Genomic DNA, 25,563 nt, shown 5'->3' with positions numbered 1-25,563 from the left:
ATGTTGAGGTTTTGGCAATTATCATCAGTTTGGCTCAAGTAAACTCATAAAAATTCTTTAAAAAAAAGAAGCAATCAGAAACGAAGAATACGATAACTGAAATGGGGAATAAACTATAGAAAATCAACAGGAAGTAGATGAAGCAAATAACCAAATCAGTAATTTGGGAAATAAGAGCACAGAAAACACCTAATCACATGAACAAAAAGAAAAAAGAGATCAAAAAAATTAGGATAGTTTAAGGGGCCTTTGGGACAACACCAAGCATACTAGCATTCGCATTAAAGAGGTACCAGAAGGAGAAAAGAGAGAGCAAAAAAATTGAAAAGCTATTTGAAAGTTATTGATGGAAAATTTTTCTAATATGGTGAAGGAAATAGACATATAGGTCAGGGAAGCTCAAGGAATCCCAAACAAGATGATCTCAAAGTGGTCCACACCAAGACACATCACAATTAAAATGCCAAAGATCAAAGCAGTGAGAGAGAAGCAGATAGTTACCTACAAAGGAGTTCCCATAAGACTGTCAGCTGATTTCTCAACAGAAGCTCTGTAGGCCAAAAGGACTGGCACAAAATATTCAAAGTGATGAAAAGCACAGACCTACCACCAAGATGACTCTACCCAGCAAAGCTCTCATTTAGAATCAAAGGACAGACAAAGTTTCCCAGACAAGAAAAAGCTAAAGGAGTTCACCACCACCAAACCAGTATCACAAAAAATGTTAAAGAGAGATTTTTAAGAAGGAAAAAAGATTCAAAATATTAATAATAAAATGGCAACAAGTACATATCTATCAACAGTTACTTTAAATGTAAATCAGTTGAATTTTCCAATCAAAAGACATAGGGTGGCTGAATGCATAAGAAAAAAAGACCTACATGTGGTTCCTACAAGAGACTCACTTCAGATCAAAAGACCCACAGTCTGAAAGTAAAGGAGTGGAAAAGAGATATTTCATGAAAATGGAAACAAAAAAAGCTAGGGTAACACTACTTATACCAGACAAAACAGACTTTGAATCAAAGGCTATAGTAATATAGCTATTATATAATAATAGGCAGGGAATCCAAGATGGTGGAGGAGTAAGTGGACCCTATACTACTCTCCTCCCAGGATAAATCTGGAATTATGACTAAACTGTGGAGAAATCATCTGGCATAAACAGCTGGACAATAGCAGGAGAGAAGCCATATAACCACAGACAGACAAAAGAAACTGCTTCAATACAACATGCCTGGTACAGAGTGCAGAGGAGACTCGACAGGGCTGGCCAGGCAACCACAGTGCTGGAGGCATATTTCAGACTGTCAACTCTTGATTTCTCAAAAGAAACTTTGAAGGCTAGAAGGGATTGGCAAGAAATATTCAAAGACATGAAAAGCAGTGACCTACAGCCAAGATTACTTTACCTAGCAGAGATATTATTCAGAATAGGAGGACAGATAAAAAGAGTTTCCCAGACAAGAAGAAACTAAAGGAGTTCATCATCACCAAACCATTATTATATTAAACATTAAAAGGAGTTATTTTTTAAAAGATCAAAGCTATGAAAAGTAAAATGGCAATAAATATGTATCTATCAATAACTGAATCTAAAAAACTAAGCAAACAAGAACAGAGACAGAATCATGGATGTGGAGAGAGTTTTGATGGTTGCCAGATGGGTGGTGTGGATAGGGGAAAGGGTGAAAAGGTGAGGGGATTAAGAAATACAAGTAGGTAGTTGCAGAATAGCCATGGGGATGTATAGTATAGGATCGAGTAGTCAAAGAATTTATATGCTGGTCCATGGACATGAGCAATGGCGGGGGGAATGCCTGAGGGAGTAGGGGTTGTTGAGTGGAGGGGTAAAAATGGGAAAAAATGGGACAACTGTAATAACATAATATAATTTAACAAATAAAAAGAAAATAAAATGCTGAGATTTATTTCTATTTTAACAGAAAATATCAGTGAATATAAGCTATAATCATAATTTCAAAAGCACTGATTTTCCTAGCCTTTTACTCACAAAAAAATCTCATTTTTTCTTCACACAAAATTACTAGAGTTCTAAATTTATATACTATTCAACACAGTTTTTATAAAATAACACCATTTTATCTATCTCCAAAGCATATGGCACTACATTACCAAATAACATATAAAAGATACTATTCCCCCCCCCAAAAAAAGCATTTATCATAGATTTACTTCCAGAAATGCTGAAGAGCTGGGAGGAATGAGTATGTTCATATGTGTGTTTCCACTTGTGTACTAATATTCTATCTGAACTTGTTTGTGTACTTTACAAAATCTTACTCACCTCTGCTGAATGCTGAATTATGTACAAGTGGGTAGGTATGTGCAAAGGACACACTGGTAGAAATGCAACAAAGACACTTTCTGAGGCCGGTTACAGGGCACAAAGAAAAAAAAAAGGCCTGTAAATGTTTAGCCTACAATGATACAACAATAACCTAAAACTTGAACATAACCCAACTTCATTTTACAAAGACATTTGCTAAAGGCATTCTTTTAAAATGAAACACCACGAATACAGTCTCTCAGATTTTAGATACAAGACTTTGAAAAAAGCTTCAAGTAGATTTTTTTACTATTTATACAGATCAAAGTACTTCAAAAAATCTTGTCTTAGTTATCTGTAGTAAAATAATACTTCTAAGTCACTGCCATGGCCTCTTTATTCATGAAGCAACACTTCTACTAACTTGTATTCCAAATCCAGAGCAGATCTCACACTAGAGAGAAACCTAGCAACTTTTCTAAATCATCTGAAGTTGGAGAGAACAATATCACAATGAAAATTAGAACAGAGTTTTTATTGCCTAGAAGAGTGTTCTAATCAAATTTAGCCATCAATCAACATGGGGAGCTTACTAATTGCGAGAAAAAACTCAGACAGCAGCCCCCAAATTATAGTTGGCAAGAATTATAGAGTGGCCGCCTATTTTCCCTTCTGCCACTGCTTAGTGCTCTACTACTGTTTCAGAAGCACTAAGGCTCATTAAAAAACTCAGATGGAAGGGAAGGGTGCATTCCCTATCTGAGTCCTCCAGCCTACAATATCTCTTCTTCAAGGGCAACCCATGACCAGTTTCTTGCGTGTCCTTCCCAAAACTACAGCAATATACATGAATATTTTAGCATCAAATCCTACATTGGATCTGTTCATTTATAGTACAAAATTCAGCAAGCAGCCAGACACAGTAAGTCATGGAAGTAAATCTTCACAACAGGTCACTATTACAGACAGATGTTATAGGACATTACAATAGTATACAAGTGAATGCTACATAAAAGGGAATTCCCAATAGTACACTAACTACTAACTACTACAAAACTGACCATGATCTACTCCTTCTGCAACATTGCTTATGCAGCATTATAGCCTGAGGTAAAGGAAATGCTTATATTAATAAGTGTTTGTAAATTAGTTGAATTATAGCTATCACCTCATTCTGCAAGACACTGTCANGAATATTTTAGCATCAAATCCTACATTGGATCTGCTCATTTATAGTACAAAATTCAGCAAGCAGCCAGACACAGTAAGTCATGGAAGTAAATCTTCACAACAGATCACTATTACAGACAGATGTTATAGGACATTACAATAGTATACAAGTGAATGCTACAGAAAAGGGAATTCCCAATAGTACACTAACTACTAACTACTACAAAACTGACCATGATCTACTCCTTCTGCAACATTGCTTATGCAGCATTATAGCCTGAGGTAAAGGAAATGCTTATATTAATAAGTGTTTGTAAATTAGTTGAATTATAGCTATCACCTCATTCTGCAAGACACTGTCAAACCTATACTCCTGCTGAAGAAATTATCTACACCACAGGTGGCAAACACAAGGCCCATGGGCCAAACCGGCCCTCCTCCTTGTTTTATCTGGCCCAGCACCTTGTTTCTACTGGATAGCAGTGCCAGGCTCTCACTTAACTGTTAAGCAGTATTTATGTTTACACAGTCCTAAAATTACATTCGGCCCTTTGAAGGCAACGCGAGGCTGATGTGGCCCCCAGTGACAATGAGTTTGACACCCCAAACTCATCTCATGTAAATGATTGTGATCTACATGATCATCTGACACAGAGGTATAACTGTGTTTTACAACATGACCCCACTCCCTTCTCCACCATCAAAACTAAAATGGATGATTAACTCAAGGAAAACCAATATACTGTCTTTCCAGTGACATATGAAATGATGTGATGTGATCACTGTCCTACTCTGGATTCCCTCTCAGGAATGTGAGCAGATTTTAAGAAGGAAGTCATTCAGTGGTGACAAAAAGAGTAAACACAAGTAAGCACAGAAAAGAGGAGAGAGTGATCAACTGAGCTAGGTATATTGACAAGCATATCAAGGGTGACAATTGGAAAGAATTCTTTGTTCCATACAATAAAAAAAATGAAGCACGTTCAACTTCTAACATTTTAAGTTTCTGACTTTTTATATGAAACTATATATGACTGAAATGCATAGATATCAGTAAAATTCTTTTATAAAATGTAATTACAGATCAGATGGAGCCATTTAAAAGTTCAGAATTTAATTTCATATCGATTTATTTTTTATTTTTAGGGTATTTTTTAAATTTATTTAATTATTTTTCAAGTACAATTTTCTGTCTATTACTCCCATCCCATCCCACCCCCTGAACTCCCCCCTCCCTCCCATTTCCACCCTTCTCAGTTGTTGTCCATGTATCCTTTATACAGGTTCCTGTAAATCCTTCCCCTATTTCCCCTGAAATTCCCTCCCCTCTTCCCTCTGGTCACTGTTAGCCTGTTCTCTATTTCAGTGTCTTTGGTTATATTTTGCTTGCTTGTTTGTTTTGTTGTTTAGGTTCCTGTTAAAGGTGAGATCATATGGTATTTGTCCTTCAACACCTGGCTTATTTCACTCTGCATAATGCTTTCCAGTTCCATCCATGCTGTTGCAAAAGGTAGGAGCTCCTTCTTTCTTTCTGCAGCATAAAATTCCATTGTGTATATGTACCATAGTTTTTTGATCCATTCATTTACTGACGGGCACCTAGGTTGCTTCCAACTCTTGGCTATTGTAAATTGTGCTGCTATGAACATTGGGGTGCATATGTTCTTTGGGATTGGTGTTTTAGGGTTCTTAGGATAGAATCCTAGCAGTGGAATTGCTGGGTCACAAGGCAGGTCCAATTTTAGTTTTCTGAGAAAATTCCATACTGTTTTCCATAATGGTTGTACCAGTCTGCAATCCCACCAACAGTGGACCAGAGTCCCCTTTTCCCCACACCCTCTCCAACATTTGTTGTTTATTGCTTTGTTTATGATAGCCATTCTCACTGGTGTAAAGTGGTATCTCATTGTGGTTTTAATTTGCATCTCTCTGATAGCAAGCGATATTGAGCATCTCTTCATGTGTCCCTGGATGCTCTGTATGTCCTCCTTAGAGAAGTGTCTGTTCAAGTCCTTTCCCCATTTTTTAATTGGGTTAGTTGTCTTCTTAGAGTGAAGTCGTGTGAGTTCTTTGTATATTTTGGAGATTAAACCATTGTCTGAGGTATCATTGGCAAATATGTTCATATCGATTTAAATATCTGTAAGTTGTATGATTCTAAGGATACAAAAGAATGCAAAAATATCCAATGTCCTATGAGAAACACCCACATACTAATAGAACCAAAAAACTGAAAAATCCAATCAGGTAAACATGCTGGCGGGAAGCTGCAGATTTCTGCGGGTAGCAGAACACTAAGTAAATAAACCATGAAAATGACAGCTTTAGCTCATGATATATACGGTGATTATAAAGTCTTCAGTATGAGTTAGGGTAGTGCAAAAACTACTCAGATATTGGTAGCTCTGGGTTTCATGTCTGACCAAAACCTCTGTTCAGAAAAGATAAGAAAAAAAATAGTCAATTACCCAGGATAGTAATTTCCTTACTGAGAAGACATCTTTGAACTTTAGGAATATTTAGAATTAAGTAGTTTGAAGAGTTTCACTTCCAGTGATACAAGCAAAACTGGCAAAAACTATTTTTAAAAAACAACAATTTAAAGTCTGGAAATTGTCCTAAGGGTGTATTTGAAAAAAGAAATATTATTTAAGAACATCTAAAACTTGGCATTGGGACGGTTTATGGCATCTGTGCCATAACCTGTTTCCCGCCTTGTCCCAGCTCAGGTTGACAGAAGCCCCATTCCACGTAGTGCGGCCAGAGAACAGAGCTCCCTCTCAGCTCTCAATCAAGGCTTACTGTGTGTCACAGAGAAAGGTAAGCATCCAACTCCATCCCCTCCAACTCCAAGTTAAAGTGGCTAAATTCCTGGTGACTGCGGCTAAGAGAGCAGAGACTCCATTCCTCCCTCAGTCTCCACCTACAAAACAGAAGCTTTACCACAGGGTGGTAGGCTGAGATTGCTGGGGCCACACTACCCTCACCCCAGTTTGCTCATAGGAAACCAGAAGTAGAAAGCCAGAGGCTGCTGCCCAGTCCTGTGCCCAGAACAGAACTGCGCTCAGAGCGTTTGTGCTGGAGGACAAGCAGACTGTAAGGGCTCTGAAGCTCTCCCCAAAGTAACTGACTTTATTTGAAACAGAGTGCAAGGAAGTTCAACCTTAAGGGTGCCTTAAAAACAACAACCCCTCTTCACTGAGAGCAACAAGCTAAATCATAAATCAGCTAGTTCATGAGAGAAAAACAAGGAGATAAAGCTAAGAGCAGCACACCTGCAGTCAGAACAAACCTCAAAGAGTTGCCACAAAAACTACCCTCACCATAATTTAACACCAGACCACTGAGTAATTTATGCCCTGGGGCACCACACCAAAATGCGGAGCAATCAACTGGTGATTAGTGGAGCCCAATGGGCAGGAGGCCAAAAGAAGAAGGCAGCTTTCAGAGAAAGATCTAGACACTCAGAGAGAACTCTGCGAGAACTTGGCTAATAAAACAAACAAAAAAAACCCCTCTGAATTGCACAATTTAAAAGGATAAATGTCATGGTATGTGAATCATATCTTCATAAAGCTGTTATTTTACAAAATGTAAAATGCAATGGAAGAAGAATGTTCAACCTAACTCGTAAGACAGAGGCATTTTTACCACAATTTGACACTATGTCATCTCAAGGTGGGTTTCCTCCCTACACGGTAAGCTACCTGAAGGCAAGAACGTGGCCTACTTTTTTCACTTTTATATCCCAGCTTCTAGCAGATTAAGCTATCAATAAATACTGCTGAATACATAAAGGAATACCGGAATGCCTTCTCCTCCTACATAATTTCTTATTCTATCCCTTCATTTTCTTACATTTCAAATGTTGATCTCTCCTTCACTTCCCTCTAATACTTAAGCAGTTTCTAGCATAAATGAAATTTAGAGTCTCAAACCTTTCTTTGTTATAATTCATGATCATTCCAGGCATCGATAATGTAAGAGACAAAAATATTTACTGAACAAAATATTTACTGATAAAAGAACAGCCAAGCACTTTATGTGTAAACACTGTAAGTGTGATTTAAGCTAAAACTAATTGTTTTGGCTTATGCTGTGACATGCTCATAAAACATCATTGCCTATTTATTTTAAAGCATGTCTCCTTTATTAATCTAAGTCTAATTATCTTTACCTCAAAATAATAAAACTATAGCTCTTTAAAACATTTTGCATTACAATCAACCAACTTTATATTTAGCAAGTTACATTTCAATATGAACTTGTGCTTATTAGCTTGAACTTTTAACAGCAAGTTTCCTCCCTCTTTCCTCTTCCACGGTGGTCTGCACACACTGCACTGGTGATGAGTTGTCCAAACATGAACAAATGTGAAACCATCTCTTAACAAAGGAGTGGATAAGGGTACAGTCATTGCTCTCCTTATTCTAAAATCCTTTTCCAACAAACAAAAATTCTTCCTACATCCACACTTAACTCCTAAATATTTAAATACTTCAAATTGATAATGGATTAAATAATTTATAAATTCAGCAAATTTTTATTCTAATACTTACTGTACATCTAAGTGGGCCAGATATTAGGCACCTGGGACAAGAAAACAAAGACCCCTGCCCTCAGGGAGCTTGTTTGTTCTCCATGTGCCAGAAAGCTCCTTCCTTCCTTTGAACTCTGATGGTTGACGGGGAAAAAACAGAAAACCACACATCGAAACACTATTTATAAATAACGAACATTCATTTTTTAAAAAAAGTCAAACTACTTCTAGAATTTGTATACATCTAAGAAAGAAAAATTGGGTACAGGCTTGGGGAATAACTTACTAAGATGCATCACTGGCCATGTCATTGTCTTGCTATGTGACCCAGAAAATGTCCTAGCTCTTCCAATTCCCTCTTTTATAAAACTAGAAATAAAGCACCAAGAAAGTTCTGGGGGAAAGCTGCTCACGAATTGTAGGCAATTGTTATAAAACTGTAATCATTTATGACCATCATTTTTCGGCTAATGGATAATAGGATGACCAAAGTAAAGAGTTGAGGTTTTCCCCTCTTCCACATGTATAGTAAATTGGAAATGTATTATAAATACTGTTTTCTATCACTGTGGCTTATCATCTTTAAAATATATACAACCCAGTTAATGTAAATTATATTCTTAAAATACAAATAAAATCTTCAAATGATTTCTTTCCCTGAGGAAATTTTATAAAATGAGCTTTTTTTTTTCCTTTTCTCATTAAGGATTATAGGGATTAATATCTAGGACTCCTGTCAGACTAAGATACGCCAGTTTCCACAGCGCATGCTGCAGCATGAGGTAACCTGTCACCTGGGCATGCTGTCTCTGACAGCCTGCAGGCACCTGGAATTACAGCTGGCATATAAATGGAAATGCTGGAACCTACAAAAATATTTTCCAAAAATTTAATCAAATTTTTTACAAAACACCCACTGAAAACTATTTTTCTCATAATACTAATTTGAATCAAGAAAATCTCACACCTTTGCTGGTGTGGCTCAGTTGTTGGAGTGTCATCTCATACACCGAAAGGCTGGGGGTTCATTTCCTGGTGAGGACACATAGCTGGGTTGCAGGTCCCCCCCCAGTTGGGGCACGTATGAGAGGCAACCAGTGGGTGTTTCGCACATGCCTCTGTCTCTGTCTCTCTCTCCCCCTCCTCCCTTCTTCTCTCTCTAAAATCAACAAGCACATTTTAAACTACTTTTAACAAAGAAAGAAAATATCACACAGACAAACTATAAAGATTAATGAATACATTTGTAAGAACTACTATTTTTAAAGGATTTATTTTACCTACTTGAAAAGGAAATGTAGGACACAGAAAAATAGTGCACCTCATTTCCAAATACTCAACAAAATTTTTATAGTCCCAACAGAGTAAAAAAGCAAAGAACAAAGGGTTTCATGCCTTCAATAAGTTGAATAGACACTCCATTATGCAAAAAAATGCCAAGTTGGTAATTTTAACAAGCTTTGAAAAACTAAATACCACAGTGCCCTCTACTGTCATGTTAAAGGACCTTAATTTCTATAGTGAAATAGTTTTTACTTTTCTGAAACTATAGTCAATATAACCAAATAAAAAAGAAACAACTTTTCTTAATTAATATATTATAGTAAACTTTTACCTCATAAAGAGAAGAAAAATAGGTAACTTATACTATATCTAATTGCTTCAAGTATATCCAGAAATAATATTCTCATACCCCCCAAAATTGTTTTTCACATTATATTATTTTATTTCATAACTGCCTGCAGGAGTAGAGGGAGGATAAGCTTAGAACATAAAACCATGTTGCAGGAAAGGAAGCAACTCTACGAAGGGAATAAATACCTTCAGTGAGACCTGCAGAGACCTGTGCCCCAGGAGACATGCCTAAAGCAGTGCTCTCCAAAGAGGGCTAAGTAAAATGACACAATGAGGCGCTAAAGAAAGTGTTAACACTCCCTCCTCGGGCTGGTGTGTTAGATGATAGTGAATAAGGATGTGTGGTGTCCTGACAGGAGGGGAGAAGTTCCATAACAGGGAGTGTTAACAATGGCACTCGCAAAGAAACTGGAGGCCCCCACAAAGACTCTGTAGTGAGGAAAGTCAAATTACACACAATGAACAAGTACGTGGAGAGCTGTTTCTTTCTTAATCTCACTTCAAAAATCTCCCTTAGAATTAAAAATCTAACTAGATATGACAATAACTTCAAAAACTAGAAATTATAAAGATTAATTGCACTGTAGATTCATATTTCACTATCATTAACTATGAACCTCACCAAAAGGATATATTAGTGTCTCAAAATAATGGATAATGATTGTCCATCACAATTAGCAAGACTTTTTTTTTAATCCTCACCTGAGACTTTTTTTTTTCATTGCTTTCAGAGAGACTAAGGGAGAGAGAGAAACATTGATGTGAGAAAAAAAACATTGATTGGTTGCCCCTAATATACTCACAGACTGGGGATCAAACCCACAACCCTGACTGGGAATCGAACCTGCCACCTTTTGGTTACAGGACAATGCTCCAATCAACTGACCCACACTGGCCAGGGCAAGGCATTTTCAAATAGGTTATTTCATATTAGCTCTTCCTTTTTTTATATTTATTTTTGTGCCTGTTTTATGAGGCACATCATACATTACTATATAGGAACTGTATATAATCATAGATAAACATGTAGTATACCTATTAGAATTATACCTTTTTTTAAAAATCAAGTAAGGGATGTAATCAAAATAATTTAGAATTCACTGGCCTAGAGATACGCTTGTCCCTTCTACGGAATCTATAATGAAAAGAAATGTTAGTAAGTGTTGTTACAATTAAAGAAGACTTCAGAGGAACCAGAGGCTTGAAAAAAAGCCTTCTGTACAGAGAGACGACTATAAGCAGCAGCTAAATAAATCCCCTGCTGTCAACATAAAGCTGACAGACCAACAACTAGGGAGCCGATCGCAAAGTAATCACCTATGTTGTTAGGCTATTATTTACTTTCTCCTCTTGCATAGAAATACAAACATAAAAATAGCAAACATCTTTCTTAACAGTAAATTAAGTTACTCACTCTTTCCTCTATAAACTCTTGTTTTTTTATTCTCATACTTTATCTTAAATACTAGTTATTTAGATATGTTTTCTCTCACACTCAATTCACTAAAAATTTTAGAGAAAACAATTTCTTGCTTATTTTTCTATAACCCAAATTGTGTACTTATTGGATACTGGCTACTAAATAAATAATGACAATGAATAAAGACTTTCCACATGATTTATCAACATGACCTTCCAGGTCCCTGTGTAGCAGAATTCTATGCTTCTTATCCACTGGCCAACTAAAGGGAACAGCATAAACGTCCATCCTGACCATCAAGAAGTCAAAGGTTACAGTGGTCCCAAGGACCAGCTATCCCCTCAGTAGAAATATTTTACAAAGAATAGCACATAATGAAGGAAATATATATATATATATATACATATATATATGTATATAATATAAATCCTTACCTAAGAACATTTTTTCATTGCTTTTTTAGAGCAAGAGGAAGGGAGAGAAACATCAATGTGAAAGAGAAGCATCAACTGGTTGCCTCTCGTACATGTCCCATCTGGGGACCATACGTACCCAGACCAGAGACTGAACCCACAGCCGAGGCATGTGCCCTGTTTGGGAACTGAACCCACAACCTTTCTGTTACAGGACAATACTCCAACCCACTGAGCCACACCAGCCAGGGCCTAGGCACTATTTTCATGAGTATATTCTTTCCTCTCCTTTCCCTTTCCTAAAAGGCTGTATTTTAAAATACAGACTTTGTATAGCTGATATATTAAGAAAGTATTCCTCCTAATTTTATATAAATACTCATTTCTCCAAAATAGCAAAAGGAGATTGAGAATTTTCTTTGATGTAAGAAAATATAATAAGGTTTATGTTAGAGTTACTTGAATACAGTAATGCAATGAATAAGCCACTAATTTTGATGGCCTTCAAAGACGTGTTTTTCCACCAATTCAAAAGAACCTATGCATCTCGATGTTCATAGCAGCACAATTTACAATAGCCAAGTGCTGGAAGCAGCTTAAGTGCCCATCAGTAAGTGAGAGGATCAAAAAGCTGTGATACATTTACATAACGGAATACTATGCAGCAGAAAGGAAGAAGGAACTCCTATCTTTCATGACATCATAGATGGAACTGGAGAGCATTATGCTAAGTGAAATAAGCCAGATGGTGAAAGACAAATATTATACGATCTCACCTATACATGGAACCTAATCAACAAAAGAAACAAGTGAGCAAACTATAACAAGAGACATGGAAATAAAGAACGAAGTGACAATGACTTGAGGGGAGGGGAAGAAGGATAACAGGGCAAAGAAGGGTAAGGGTCGTCAAGGAACACGTGTGAAGGACTCATGGACAAAGACAATGGGGGGGAAGATTGAATGTGGGAGGTGGAGGGGGCAGATAGGGCCGGGGAGAGTAACAGGAGGGAGGCAGGGGCAACTGTAATTGAACAGCAATAAAGAACGAAAGAAAAAGAAGTGTTTTTCATCAATGTAACACTTACTTGTAGCTTTTGAAAGCCCCAGCATGAGGCAATTTATTTATGGTGACCTGCAGCATTAACAAATGCAAAATTATTTACTATAGAATAAATAGAGCTATAATATACCCTTAGTCTCAGAGTCTAGAAAAACTACTACCCCAACATGTTACATATACCATGCTAAATACTTTACATTCATTGAATTCCCATAAAAACCTGCTAAAGGAAGTAGTATTACTGCCCTAATTTACAGACGAAGAAACCAAGGCTAAGTATACAGGTTAAGTAAATTTCTCAAAAGAAAACACAGCTTGGGCTAGAACCCAGTTCTGTTCAATTAAAAAAATATGCCCTTAATTTTTATTGATTCCATGTAAAGATTTAATGTTCAATGAAAAGTTTTAATATATAATTCTATGTAGGTGTCTTCAGTCCCAGAAGGCCCTGTACCAGAATTAAAACATTTGGTGATAAATAAATAAACCTAAGCATCTGAAAGAGATGATCAAGAAGTAAAAGATAGAAGCCAAAACATTCATAAAATTCTCCGGTATAAAATGACTACAGGTAGGACTTCCGCCAAGATGGAGGTGTAGGTGGAAACACTGTGCCTTCTCCCACAACCAAGTTTTAATACAACAAAGGTTTAGTAAACAAAGACGCAGCCAAAGAATAGAAAATTGAACTATACAGAAGTCCAACAACAACGAACTGTTCAACTGAGACAGGTAAGAGGGGTGGAGCCAGCAGCGGAGACGGGTCAGGCAGGAAGGATCTGCTGACCCAGGCACGAAGGCAGCAGGGGTAGCAGTGCGGACCCAGTGAGGGTGCGTGGCAGGCTAACCTTGGTCACAAATTTGTGCGCAGATAAACCCGCAGAGGAGTGAACAGTGAGACATACCGCGCAGGCCCCAGCAGCGAACCCAGTGAGGGTGCAGGGGCAGGCTGACCGTTCGCGTCGCACATTCGCACACAGATAAACCAGCAGAGGAGTGAGCAGTGAGACAGACCGCGAGGCCCTGGTGGCAGCGGGAGGTGGCAGAGGGGGTCGCCATTGCTTCCCTTTGACCCCGCCCCCACATACAGCATCACAACCCAGCGGCTGAGTTGCCCCGCCCTGGTGAACACCTAGGGCTCCACTCCTCACCTGTAACAGGCACAAACAGTCCAAAATATGGCTCAAGAAGAACTCAAAGCCCCAGAACTGATAACTCTAAGCGAAAAATAAGTAGAGTGCACAGTTCAAAATACTGGTGATTGGGATGCTCACAGAACTGGTTGATTATAGTCACAAATTAGAGGAACATATGAAGGCTAAACTAATTGAAATGAAGGGAAATACACAGGAAACCAATAATGATGGAAAGGAAACTGGGACTCAAATCAATGGAGTGGACCAGAAGGAAGAATGAAACATCCCACCAGAAAGGAATAAACAAGAATTCAAAAAAATGAGGAGAGGCTTAGGAACCTCTAGGACATCTTTAAACATTCCAACATCCGAATTATAGGAGTACCAGAAGGGGAAAAGAAACAGCCACGAGTGGAAAACATATTTGAACAAATAATAAAGGAGAACTTCCCCAGCCTGGCAAAGGAAATAGACTTCCAGGAAATCCAGGAAGTAAAGAGAGTCCCAAAGAAGTTGTACCCAAGAAGGAACACACCAAGGCACATCATAATTACATTAGCCAAGATTAAAATGGAGGAGAGAGTCCTAGAAGCAGCAAGAGATAAGGGGACAGTCACCTACAAAGGAGCTCCCATCAGACTGTCAGCTAATTTCTCAAAAGAGACCTTACAGATGAGAAGGGGCTGGAAAGAAGTATTCCAAGTCATTAAATCCAAAGACCTATAGCCAAGATTGCTTTATCCAGCAAAGCTTTCATTTAGAATGGAAGGGCAGATAAAGTGCTTCTCAGATAAGATCAAATTCAAGGAGTTCATCATCACCAAGCCCTTATTATATGAAATGTTAAAGGGACTTATATAAGAAAAAAAGAAGATGAAAAATATTAACAGTGAAAGGACAGCAAACTCACAGTTATGAACAACCACACCTAAAACAAAAGCAAACCAAGAGGACAGCTAGATCAGGAGTGGAACCATAGAGATGAAGAACACATGGAGGGTTAGCAACAGGGCAGTGGGAGGAGGAGAAGAGGGGAGAAGGTACAGAAAATAGCATAGACAGTAGGTAGAAAATAGGGGGGAGGGCAAGAATAGTAGGGGAAATAAAGAATCTAAAGAATTTGAGACATGTGGTCATAAACTAAAGGGGGGAATGGTGGTGGAGGGGGTGTGCAGAGTGGAGGGGAATGAAGGGGGGAATAGAACAACTATAATGGTATAATCAATAAAATATATTTTAAAAAATTAAAAATAAAAAAATAAAATTCGAGAATATAGCAAGAAAAAAAACTGGGCTGTAGCATTTCTTTTCCTGCCCTAATTCCCTACCAGCCAGATCCTGGTTTCTTAACTCTACGCCCAGGGCTTCTTGGCCCTGTGCTCTTTTGCAGGTGGAAGAGCCCGGCAGGTTGACGGCTTTGGCCATTTCTGTAAATAAATAAATAAATAAATAATAAAATGGCTATAGGTAATTAAGGATATGTGCTTAAAGATCCAAGAATAAATACACAAAGGCCAGGCTGCAGGATCCAATAGTACTGCAGAGAAAATAGAAATTAGCAAAAGAAACATTTCAAACTTGGAAGACAGCGGAAAGGATGATCAAGGTATTTGAGCTGGACCCGGAAACAGGATTTCAGACATCAGAGATGAGGAAGAAGCATTTGATACAGAGAGGATAATAGGACAAATGCATACAGCAAAACATAAAAAACAACTGTTTCGGGAAGGAGTTCCGAGTACCTGAAGAAAGGGGTTTGTGAAGGATGTGGTAGAGAAAGAGATGAGCAGGCAAGCGGAGGTCTGACCTGCAGGGCTTTGGGTGTCACTCTAGAGTCTGAACTCCATTCTTCATCTAAAATGTAAGCATGGAAGGTCTCCAGAAAGGGAATGAAATAAGTAGACCCAGATGTTAAAAGTTGAATTAACTTTCTGAAAGGGAATTAGAAAGATGGCAAAGTGAAGGTTAGAAAATGACTTCAATTACTACAGAGCAAGAGCACTGAGAAAAACCAGATACTAAAGAATAGTTTAAATACCACCTACACACCCTGGCCAGTGTGGCTCAGTTGCTTAGAGCATCATCCTGTAAACTGAAAGGTTGTGGGTTTAATTTTTAGTCAGGGCACAAACCTAGGTTGGGGGTTTGATCCCCACCCCCACCATCCCTGCAACCCCCTTCCCATCTTCACCCATCCTCACCCCCCACCCCCTTGCCTAAAAACAAAGAAAAAATGTTCTCAGGTAAGAACAAATAAACACCTCCACTGTGAAGATCTAGGCATGGGTCCTCTCACCTCTGTCCTCCTAAAACACGATTCATGTTATAATTACCTTACAATTGGCTTATATAAAGTCCCCCCCTTAAAGTCCCCTGAAGGCAACAGCCAAGTTCATTCATTTTGATACCCCCCGTACCTACGGATGAAAGGCTGTAGTTTGGAGGCAGTAACTGGCTTTCCTTGATACTGTGGCCAGAAATCTACCTTTATACTACAAAAACCCCACAAAGATTTCTAATATCTTCCTTAGTTTCCCAACATATAATTAGATCGGGCTGTTTCTCTACCACTTTGCCAGATTTACGAGAGTCAACCTCAGAAGAAGGCTATAAAATGATCAAGTTTAAAAAGCATCAGGCAGCTACCTGATCTATGTGTATGGGTGGTGGTTTGTCATAAAGGGTTGTGAGGAGTTTCCATATACACTCCATTATACATTTCTATAATGAGTAACTGTTTCTACTGATCATACACCATTTGTATTTCAAGAAAAAAATTCGTTTTCAAGAAGAAAAATTAAATAGATGCCACCTCAATAACCTGTGGTTTTCAGATCTTTTCACTATGTCCTTATGATCACACACATGTAAGTTAGTTGATGACATGCTACAATACCAGTCTCATCTCCTTAGTACATATATAAACAAAGTCAAAAGCAATTATGAAAGAAAACAATTGAGAGCTATACCGAAGTTAATTAAATTAATGAAAGTAACCACCATTAGAATCTATCTCCTGGTATGCTGTTTTCCGTAGTAGTTCTCTAGAATTACAAATTAAAATTCAATCAGTAACAGTGGTATGAGTTATAATTCTGAAAAGGTTATATGTATACAAGGACAGAACACACAAAAAAACAGAATTATCTTTTGGAGGGTGGGCCCCTTGTAGTAGGCATCTCCTGCTAGGTGAGTGTTCTAGGAACCCATCTATGTCAGTGTACCAGCTGGTGTTGTTGTGAGAGGCTGCATTTGGCTTCAGTGGATTTTTTTGAAGAGCTTCTTTCAATGCATTTGCCCATTTCCTGATGGGGGATTTATGACTACACCTGCTCACACTGCACTGAGTATTCAGCAGTTTCTGACCAAAAATGTCATGCCCCACCTGCCTCCCTATTCACCTGATCTCATTCTGAGTGACTTTTTTTGTTTGTTTCTCTGGATGAAAAAAGTTTCAGAGGGAAACGTTTTGTCAGTGTGGAAGAGGTGAATCAAAAATAGCAGAAGCACTAAAAGGCATCAAAATCAACAAGTACAAAGACTATTTTGAGCAATGGGAAAAAACATCTCAATAGGCATACTGAATCAAATGGAGAGCCCTTTGAAGGTGACTGAATTTTAAACATGTAAGAATACACACACAATTTTTTATAAATAAAGTGGGTTTTGGGGGGTCTCCTCATACTAGGATTAAGCAAATAATATGACAAAGATATGCCATATATGCTATAAAATTGATAATGGAATATGCTATATGCTATTGAAAATGCCATAGATATTGAGAGCAAGGTTTCTCACTGTCAAAGGAAGAAGTTACAAATAAAGGAGGAACAAAGGCCAGGATGAACCCTGTGGTATTCGATGATATGATATGTATTATGATATGTATGGTATTCATGATATGTAGGTACATATATTGGACTATGTGTGTACACAGACACAGGGATGTAGAAGAACACATGGGTCAGGATATATACACAGATACCCTAGCTCTACCCACAATACCCCAGTGATAATGGACAAACCTGCAGCCCAGATCTTAGTCTGGGACAGGGATAAACACAGGGTGGCCTGGACCATCTTAGGGCACCAGAAAGCAAGTTCTCAAGAAAAGGTAAGCCTGTCAAAAGAGTCCTGGAGTGGAACTGAAAGGTCTCCCAGGGGCCCCAGAGAATAATCTCAGCAACAAAATAAATAACAGTACCACTGAATTATAACCCAAAGGATAAAATAAATATCCATAATTCCATACAGACATAAATAAATTGAATAAATGGGAAGAAACTGTGTTTCCATATGGAAAATTTTAATCAATAAATGTAAAAATAATGATGTAAGTAGAAAATTATCATTAGAACACCATAGCAATAACTGTTACAGGCAAGATCTACTGATGGATGCAAAAATTAGCAGGCAGAAACTGGAGGAAAAACAGGATATCTGGATAGTCTCAAAATAACCCCTTTCCAATATACTTATCAATTGCAAAGGAGAAAAGAATAACTTTCCAGTAAAGAACTCAGCAGACTCCACCTTCACCAAGTGACTGGGGTTCATCCCATCAAGCCACAGCAACATCACATACCTCTGTGCTAACAAAGACATGTCACACTGTAGTTATTTCTGCCAAAAAGGAATAACCTCATTCTGATGATGGAGAAACTACGAGTCAAACCCAAACTGAGAGACACTCTCTGAAGAGTATTCTTCAAAATATTTCAGAGTATTTCTCATCAAGATGATGAGAACACAAGAAAGGCCTGAGGAGCCATCACAAACTGGAGGAGACAGAGATGATATGACAATGCAACACAGGTTAGATCCTGGACCAGAGCAAACGGACAGTAGTAGGAGAGCTGATGGATTCTGAAGCAGTTAATAGCATTGAATCAATGTTCATTTCTTAGTTTAGATAACAACTCATTAGGAGATAACTCTCCATAGGTCCTTTGCATTTCTGTATGTCTTATCAACATTGTCACATGACATACAGAAATAGCTACGCTTTTGTTCTCAACTATATTTTCAAAGATGTTTATGTGGCGAACTGCCTTTGAAAACTGAGATGTCTTCCAAATGGAGCAAAGGGCAGGTTTGCTTGCAACCATTACAAAAGATTCAGGCGCTCTAAACTCAGGGTTCTTTAGCCAGGATGCAAAACCACGGGGTGCAGAGCATCCACCTAGGCCCCTCTGTGAAACCCCTACAGGACTTAGGGTAGGAGGAGAGAGAAAGGGAAAGTGTCAAATGGGAAGCTCACACTAGGAGCTGTGCCATGAGTGAAAAAAATCTTTGTCTTTGACCCAAGAATCTCATGTCTTTTGCCAGCACCCATGAAACTGGCAGGCTAACATGTCCACCTGCAGATAAGATAAAACCTCAGACCCTTTACAGTTCGTGACAGCACTGTTGTTATGTACAACAACCATACTGGGTTATTGGGAGAAGGGTAAGTAGGAACTTCAGTATTATTTTTATAACCTTTCATTAAATCTAAAATTACTTTTAAATTAAGAATTAAATCAATTACTATCCAGCCCTGGCTGGCGTAGCTCAGTGGATTGAGCGCGGGCCTGCGAACCAGACGATCGCGGTTCGATTCCCAGTCAGGGCACATGCCTGGGTTGCAAACCAGTTCCTTGCAGGCTAACTACCAGCAGGGGATGCACAAAAGGCAACCATACATTGATGTTTCTCTCCCTCTCTCCTTCCCCTCTAAAAATAAATAAATAAATAAATTTAAAAAAAAAAGAATTAAATCAATTACTATCCAAATCCCAACGCTTCCATTTCAAGTAATAATAATAAAATAATAATAATCACGGAGTCCTCACCACCATTGTGTAATTTCTGTATATTACCTCAGATTATCCTCTCAAAGAATTTATAATTTGTTACGGAGTGAGGGGTAGGAGAAACGGATAAAAAGGGACATGGGTAAAGGTGATGTACAGCATAATGACTGTAATTAGTAACACTGTACTTCATATCTGAAAGCTGATCAGAGAGTAGATCTTAGAATTTCTCATCACAAGAAGAAAAAAATGTTTACTTACTGTAAGGAATGTTCACTAGGCTCACGGTGATCTTTTTGTAACATATGCAAATATTGAATCATTATATCGTACACCTAAAACGAAGATAAGGTTATATGTCAATTACACCTCAATTTTTAAAAAGTCATGTTGCTTTGCTACAGCAACGGTAATCACCGCATTCCTTTCCGTGATTTCTTCTGTTTGGGGGTTTGCTTTAAACATGCAATCTCAAGTACAATACATTAACAATCACATATATGCCCTGTTTGTTAACTATGTGCCATCAACTTTGTGGAGAAATGAACACCCTTGGGCATTGCTTTTGGGAATGTAAAATGGTTGAAGCTTCTATGGAAAAGAGTTTGGCATCACAGGAGAAGTTAAATATGGAACTACCATATAACCCAGCAAGGGCACTCTGAGGTATGTATGAATGGGCCATGAACAAACGAGAGCAAATACTAGGTAAATGAAAGTGGCACACACCTACAATTCAGCCATTAAAAGGAACAAAATTTTCGTACATGGACAGACCTTGAAAACATTCGAAGTGATATTGCAGGCACAGAAGGACAGTTATTATATGATTGATTATGTAAAGTACCTAGAATAGGCAAATTTATAAAAACAGAAAACAGAATTGAAGTTATCGGATACGGGGGGGAGGGGAGATGGGAAATTATTATTTAATGGGTACAGAGCTTATGTTGGGAATGTTTTTAAAGTTTTGGGCATAGAAAATAGTAATGGTTGCATAATATTATGAGTGTATTTAATACTCCTGAATTGCATACTTATAAATGGTTAAAATGATATTATGTTATGCATATATTAACATAATTTTTTAAAGATTAGCCTGCCAAGTAACATGTCCACGCAAACAGATCAGACACATTTCCATCAGGCCAGTCCCTCTCACCCTTTGCAAGGGGACTCATTTCCATACCTTTCCCCCTTTTTTCCCTTCGGGACTCATGGAATGCGCCCTTCCATGCTTACTTCACTTCACTGCTCCCTCTTTCCCCACAACCTCTCACTAGGCATCTAATAGAGAAAATCAAAAGTAAGCAAACAAACAGAAACTCAACAGAAGGAGAAAATTCTCAACAGCAATCTTTTTTATATCATTTTCTTTTTTCATTACAGTTGACATTCAATTTTCTCCTGTGTTAATTTCAGATGTACAGCATAGTGATTAGAAAATCATGTACTTTAGGAAGTGGTCTTCTCAGTGTTCCAAGCACCCAACTGGCGTCACACGCAGTTATTACGATATTGTGACTGGATGCCCTGTGCTGTGATCAGTACTCTGCCACTGTTCCGTAGCTACCGTTTTTGCACTTCTTAGGCCCTTCACCTTTTCAGCCAGCTCCCCAATTCCCCCCTCTGACAAGTTTGCCTTTCTAACTGAAAAGTGAGAAATCACTAATGCAGATGAGAAGCTGACTGAAAGCAGATAAAGGACTCGGGAGATAAAAGCTCCATCTTAAAAAGAGACAATAATTAAAACTGCTCATCCCCCAAATAATTAAGGTGGCCAAGGACAAAGGAAAATAAAAGAATCCATGGATTACAGGCAAACACTTCACTCAAAACATTTATTATATGCAAAGGGAGAACAAAGCAGCCACACTACTAATTTCAGTATTAATCATTATGTGGTGTGCTAATAAGAATAAGAAAGCTACAGCAGCTGTGCCTCTTGCTAGTCACTTGACCTTGAAAGTCTATAAAAGGAAATAACTATTTAAATCACAAAGTTATCTTATATATCGAATAAAAATGTAGATGCAAAAGCACTTTGTAACCTATGAATTCTTTATAATGCCAAATTTTAGACTATACAATTTCTGAATATGTTTTCTCACACATAAGCACTAACAGAACTATAAATTATTAATTTCAGGCAAACATACCTCAAAGAATTAATGTGCTTTGATGCTCTTTGAAGAAAACTTCTATCAGAGAGTAGTGATATAATTCTTATTTTTCTTGGGGAAAAGAAATCAAACAGAAAGCTCTAATGTGATTTTTAAAATTGGTCACTTTTCTTTGGAGACTTCATTAAGTTTAAGGAAGAAAATCCCTTTTGACATATACCATCTTTGTTCAACTTCAAAGATACTACTAGTTTGCAAAGCAATGTGTAAATCAGTTCACTTTCTACAAATATTACAAATGAACTACTTCAAAAAATAAACATATTTTCTATATTAACAGAAAAGGACACATTAACTTAATAAATTTCTCTTGGGAGTAAAATATTTTTGAAATGAACAAAGAATTAAATTTGCAGATTATCTAAATTTTTACCCTAAAAATTATCATCAATAACCTAGTTGATTTTAAATTTACCAAAACAGTTTGTTTTTTAATTCAAAATGTTAACAATTCAACTATCTTAATTATTCTAAACTGCCTTGGGAATTACCAGTTTTCACTTTTACCTGCCAAACAGGCAGACTAGCCACAATGATACCCAGAATCAGAAACAAATGCCTAAGTCCTGGCTGGAGTGGCTCAGTAGACTGAGTGCCAGCCTGTGAACCAAAGTGTCACTGGTTCAATTCCCAGTCAAGGCACATGCCTGGGTTGCAGGCCAGGTCCCTAGTTGGGGGTGTATAGGAGGCAACCACACACTGTTTCATTGTTTTTCTCCTTCTCTTTCTCCCTCTCTTCCCCTTTCTCTAAAAATAAAATCTTTTTTTAAGGCATTGATTAATTATGCACAGATAGCTAACACTTCCAGTGATAATCATATTGCAATATATAAGTGTATCAAATCAACACATTATAAACCTTAAACTTAAAAATATGATATACTTCAATTACATCTCAATTTTTTAAAAAGAAGAGGTAGAGAGTGCTGAAGTTCAGACAACTTGTCTAAGCTCGAAGTAAACATACTTCAGCTTAAAAAAGTACAGAAATTAGAGATATTCCTGCAGGCTCAATGGCTCCATTTAACTGTTGACTACCAGTACACTGCAAAGAAAATCATATGTCTTCTTCACTAAGTGTGAAGTGTAGAGCAAGGTCAAGTGCTTGCATGAGCTGGGAACCAAGTGCCCTGGAGCTGGAGACACAATTCTGCTGCTCACTTATTACCTCCACCTCCTCATGATTTAGCAATATCATCTCTAAAGTGTGGTTACAAGAAATGTCATAAATAAAACACCTAGGCCCAGTAGGTAAGTTGCAGATGGTCAGTGCTTAATAAATGGATGCTAACTACATCAGTGCAGTTTATTAGAACCCTTACAACTTTATACTTTTAAGAAAGAAAATATTGGAGAGAGAAATAATTTTGCCTCCAGGTGTAGCTGTGTCAGTGTGTGTGCTCTCCCTCTTTCAGATGGATAAAAAAATACTCTACTTAGAGCTACTATTCCATTACTTTTATCACCAATGATTTGCAAGCAGATTCTACATCTTGTCCTCAGGCACAGAGCGATATCCATGGGAGATATAAAAGAGTAATTAAGATGTTTAGCATCTTTACTGGAATGAGGTCCTAACTCTTCCTAGTCAACCCTTTCACCACTGTGTCACCTTCCAGCGTGCATCTGTAATAGAATGGAGTATGAATTTTAATACCTAAAAGCCATTTATAGAAGTTAACCTTGTCGCCCCCATCCAATATAAAAATACTTCAGTAACTGGTTTAGTGGGTTCTTGCATTTGACTCAAACCACCTAACACAGCTTATCTGGCCCTTCCCAGTGCAACCACCACTAATCTCTGCAGCCTTGTCTCTCACCTCGTGTCTGCCAGTGCTGAGAACTGCTCAGCTTGGTTTCAGGAATTGCAACCATCTCCCATAGATAAGGCTGAGTGAGCAACCTCCAGAATGCAGGCCACGAGGAGACAAAGCTTGTCTCTGGTAGCAAACGCTGCCTCTGCTTCCTCCCCCTGCCCCCAATGCATGGTTGATTAGTCCATGATGGGTAAGACCCCTCAGAAGGGGGGCAACCTAAGCCAGACATGATCACTTGGGAGGCCATCATGGAAGGACTTGGGGGGCTGAAACAAAGAAGGAGTGATGGACCCTCACCCCCTGGCTACTCTGACATAGCCCAGTCCCCATGTCCTCTGGGAGAAGCTCTTCCTGGCTCTAATCCACTTAAGCCTGAAAACCTATGATGGGGAAGGCCGTGCAGCCCTTTGCCTAGCTAGAGCGGAATCTGAGGTGATCATAAGAAAGAATTCCTAACAAACCTGTGAAGCCTGCTTTGCTAAGAACACTTTTAGTTAAGTGACAAAGGTCCGAGCAAGAAATGAGTTTATTTTCCCAAAGCCCTGTAGCCCTTTAGCTAATAGACCCTGACTTGGAAGAAGCCCAATGGTTCTTTGTATACTATCTACTGTTTACTGCCTGACAATGATTAGTAAGTTGTACCTAAATTCCTGTGCAAATTAAACCCAATACAAGCCTGTCTAGGCAAGGGTCAGTGCACTCTCCCCTAGGGAGAGAGGCCACGCTGCTCTGAGGTGCTCCCCCGCTTGAGGAAATAGCCGTGCCATCCCTTTTCCTCCACGGGACTTGGTAGTCCAAGTGAATTTGTCTCCTGTCTCATCCATGACACCGCAGGCACTGTGAGCCAGTGCACGCATCACGCCAGCCAAATACACGCATCACGCTCTCCAAATACATCACACTCCGTACACTGTACCACTGTATAGGCTGTTCCTTCCAATGGGGACATTCTTTTTATGAACGCTGCAGCTTACAACAACAAACTAATTGGGGATCTTTTAAAGATTACTCCATTTATGGGTAAGATATGTTGTATTTCTAAAGATCATGAGTTTGCTGAGAAGTTAAAATGACTTTACACTTTCTGAACAAAAGCAATTTTTTAACCTCTCTAGGCTGTAACAACTATAGTAATGAGTTTAGAGAAATGAATACTGTTTTTAAATAAGTAGCCAAATAATTGTAACTTAGTGACTACTCAAATCTAAGCATGCTTTTAGATTTTTTTTATCCTCATCTTAGGCTATTTTTTAGAAAAAGAGGGAGAGAGAGACATCCACGCAAAAAAGAAGCATCAATTGGTTGCCCCCTGGATATGCCCAGACTGGGGACCTTAAGCACCCAGACTGGGACTGAACCCAGAATCTTTCCCTAGGTCTGTGCCTAGGTTGTGGGAATTGAACCCACAACCTTTCAGTTACTAGATGATAATCCAACCAGACAAGCCACACCAGTCAGGACAGAATGCTTTTTAGATTTTAAAACTCTTATAAGCAGAGGCTTCCAGCCAAGATGGAAACATAGGTAAATATGCTTTGCTTCCTTTCACAATCAAAAGAAGGACAACAACAAATTTAATAACAAAAAACAACCAGGACGGCCAAAAAATGAAACTGTATGGAAGTCCAACAACTAAGGAATTAAAGAAGAGACATTTGTCCAGACTGGTAGGAGGGGTGGAGATGGGCAGCCAGGGCAGAAAGGATGGGTAGCAAGGCAGCAGCTGGAAGACTGAGTGGTCCCACATTTATGTGTCAATAAACTAGGAGGAACAACTAGGGAGTGAGAGAGACCAGGAAACCCAGGGTTCCAGCACCAGGAAAGAAAGCTTCAAAACCTCCGATTATAAAAACCTGTGGGGGTTGGGGTGGTGGAAGAAACTGCCAGTCTCATAAAAGAGTCCTTTCGAGGGGCCCATGGGATCCTAGAACATACACAAATCCACCCAATTGCAAATCAGCACCAGAAAGGTGCAACTCACTTGTGGGTAGTGGGGGAAGTGGCAGAAAGCAGGGTGAGAGCCAAGCAAGTGGCACCGTTCCTTCTCTGACCCCTTCCCCACATACAGGGCCACAACACAGCAAAGTGGGTGGCCCCGCCC

The 25,563-nt window shown here is 38.5% G+C and overlaps 1 protein-coding gene across 1 annotated transcript in view; it reads right to left on the bottom strand.

Moving 5' to 3' along the window:
• DTWD2 (DTW motif tRNA-uridine aminocarboxypropyltransferase 2) overlaps positions 1–25,563 on the bottom strand; it is a 95,659-nt gene that overhangs the window by 52,392 nt on the left and 17,704 nt on the right. Inside the window, 2 exon segments of the mRNA XM_037029263.1 lie at positions 2,309–2,388; positions 7,182–7,189. Coding sequence (XP_036885158.1) covers positions 2,309–2,388; positions 7,182–7,189 — 88 coding nt within the window.

Source organism: Sturnira hondurensis, unplaced genomic scaffold (assembly GCF_014824575.4).
Source record: "Sturnira hondurensis isolate 20B ecotype Veracruz unplaced genomic scaffold, ASM1482457v3 Scaffold0001509, whole genome shotgun sequence".
NCBI classification, from domain to species: domain Eukaryota; kingdom Metazoa; phylum Chordata; class Mammalia; order Chiroptera; family Phyllostomidae; genus Sturnira; species Sturnira hondurensis.
Note: the sequence above shows the minus strand (reverse complement) of the source record. Positions and strands in the feature narration are given on the sequence as shown.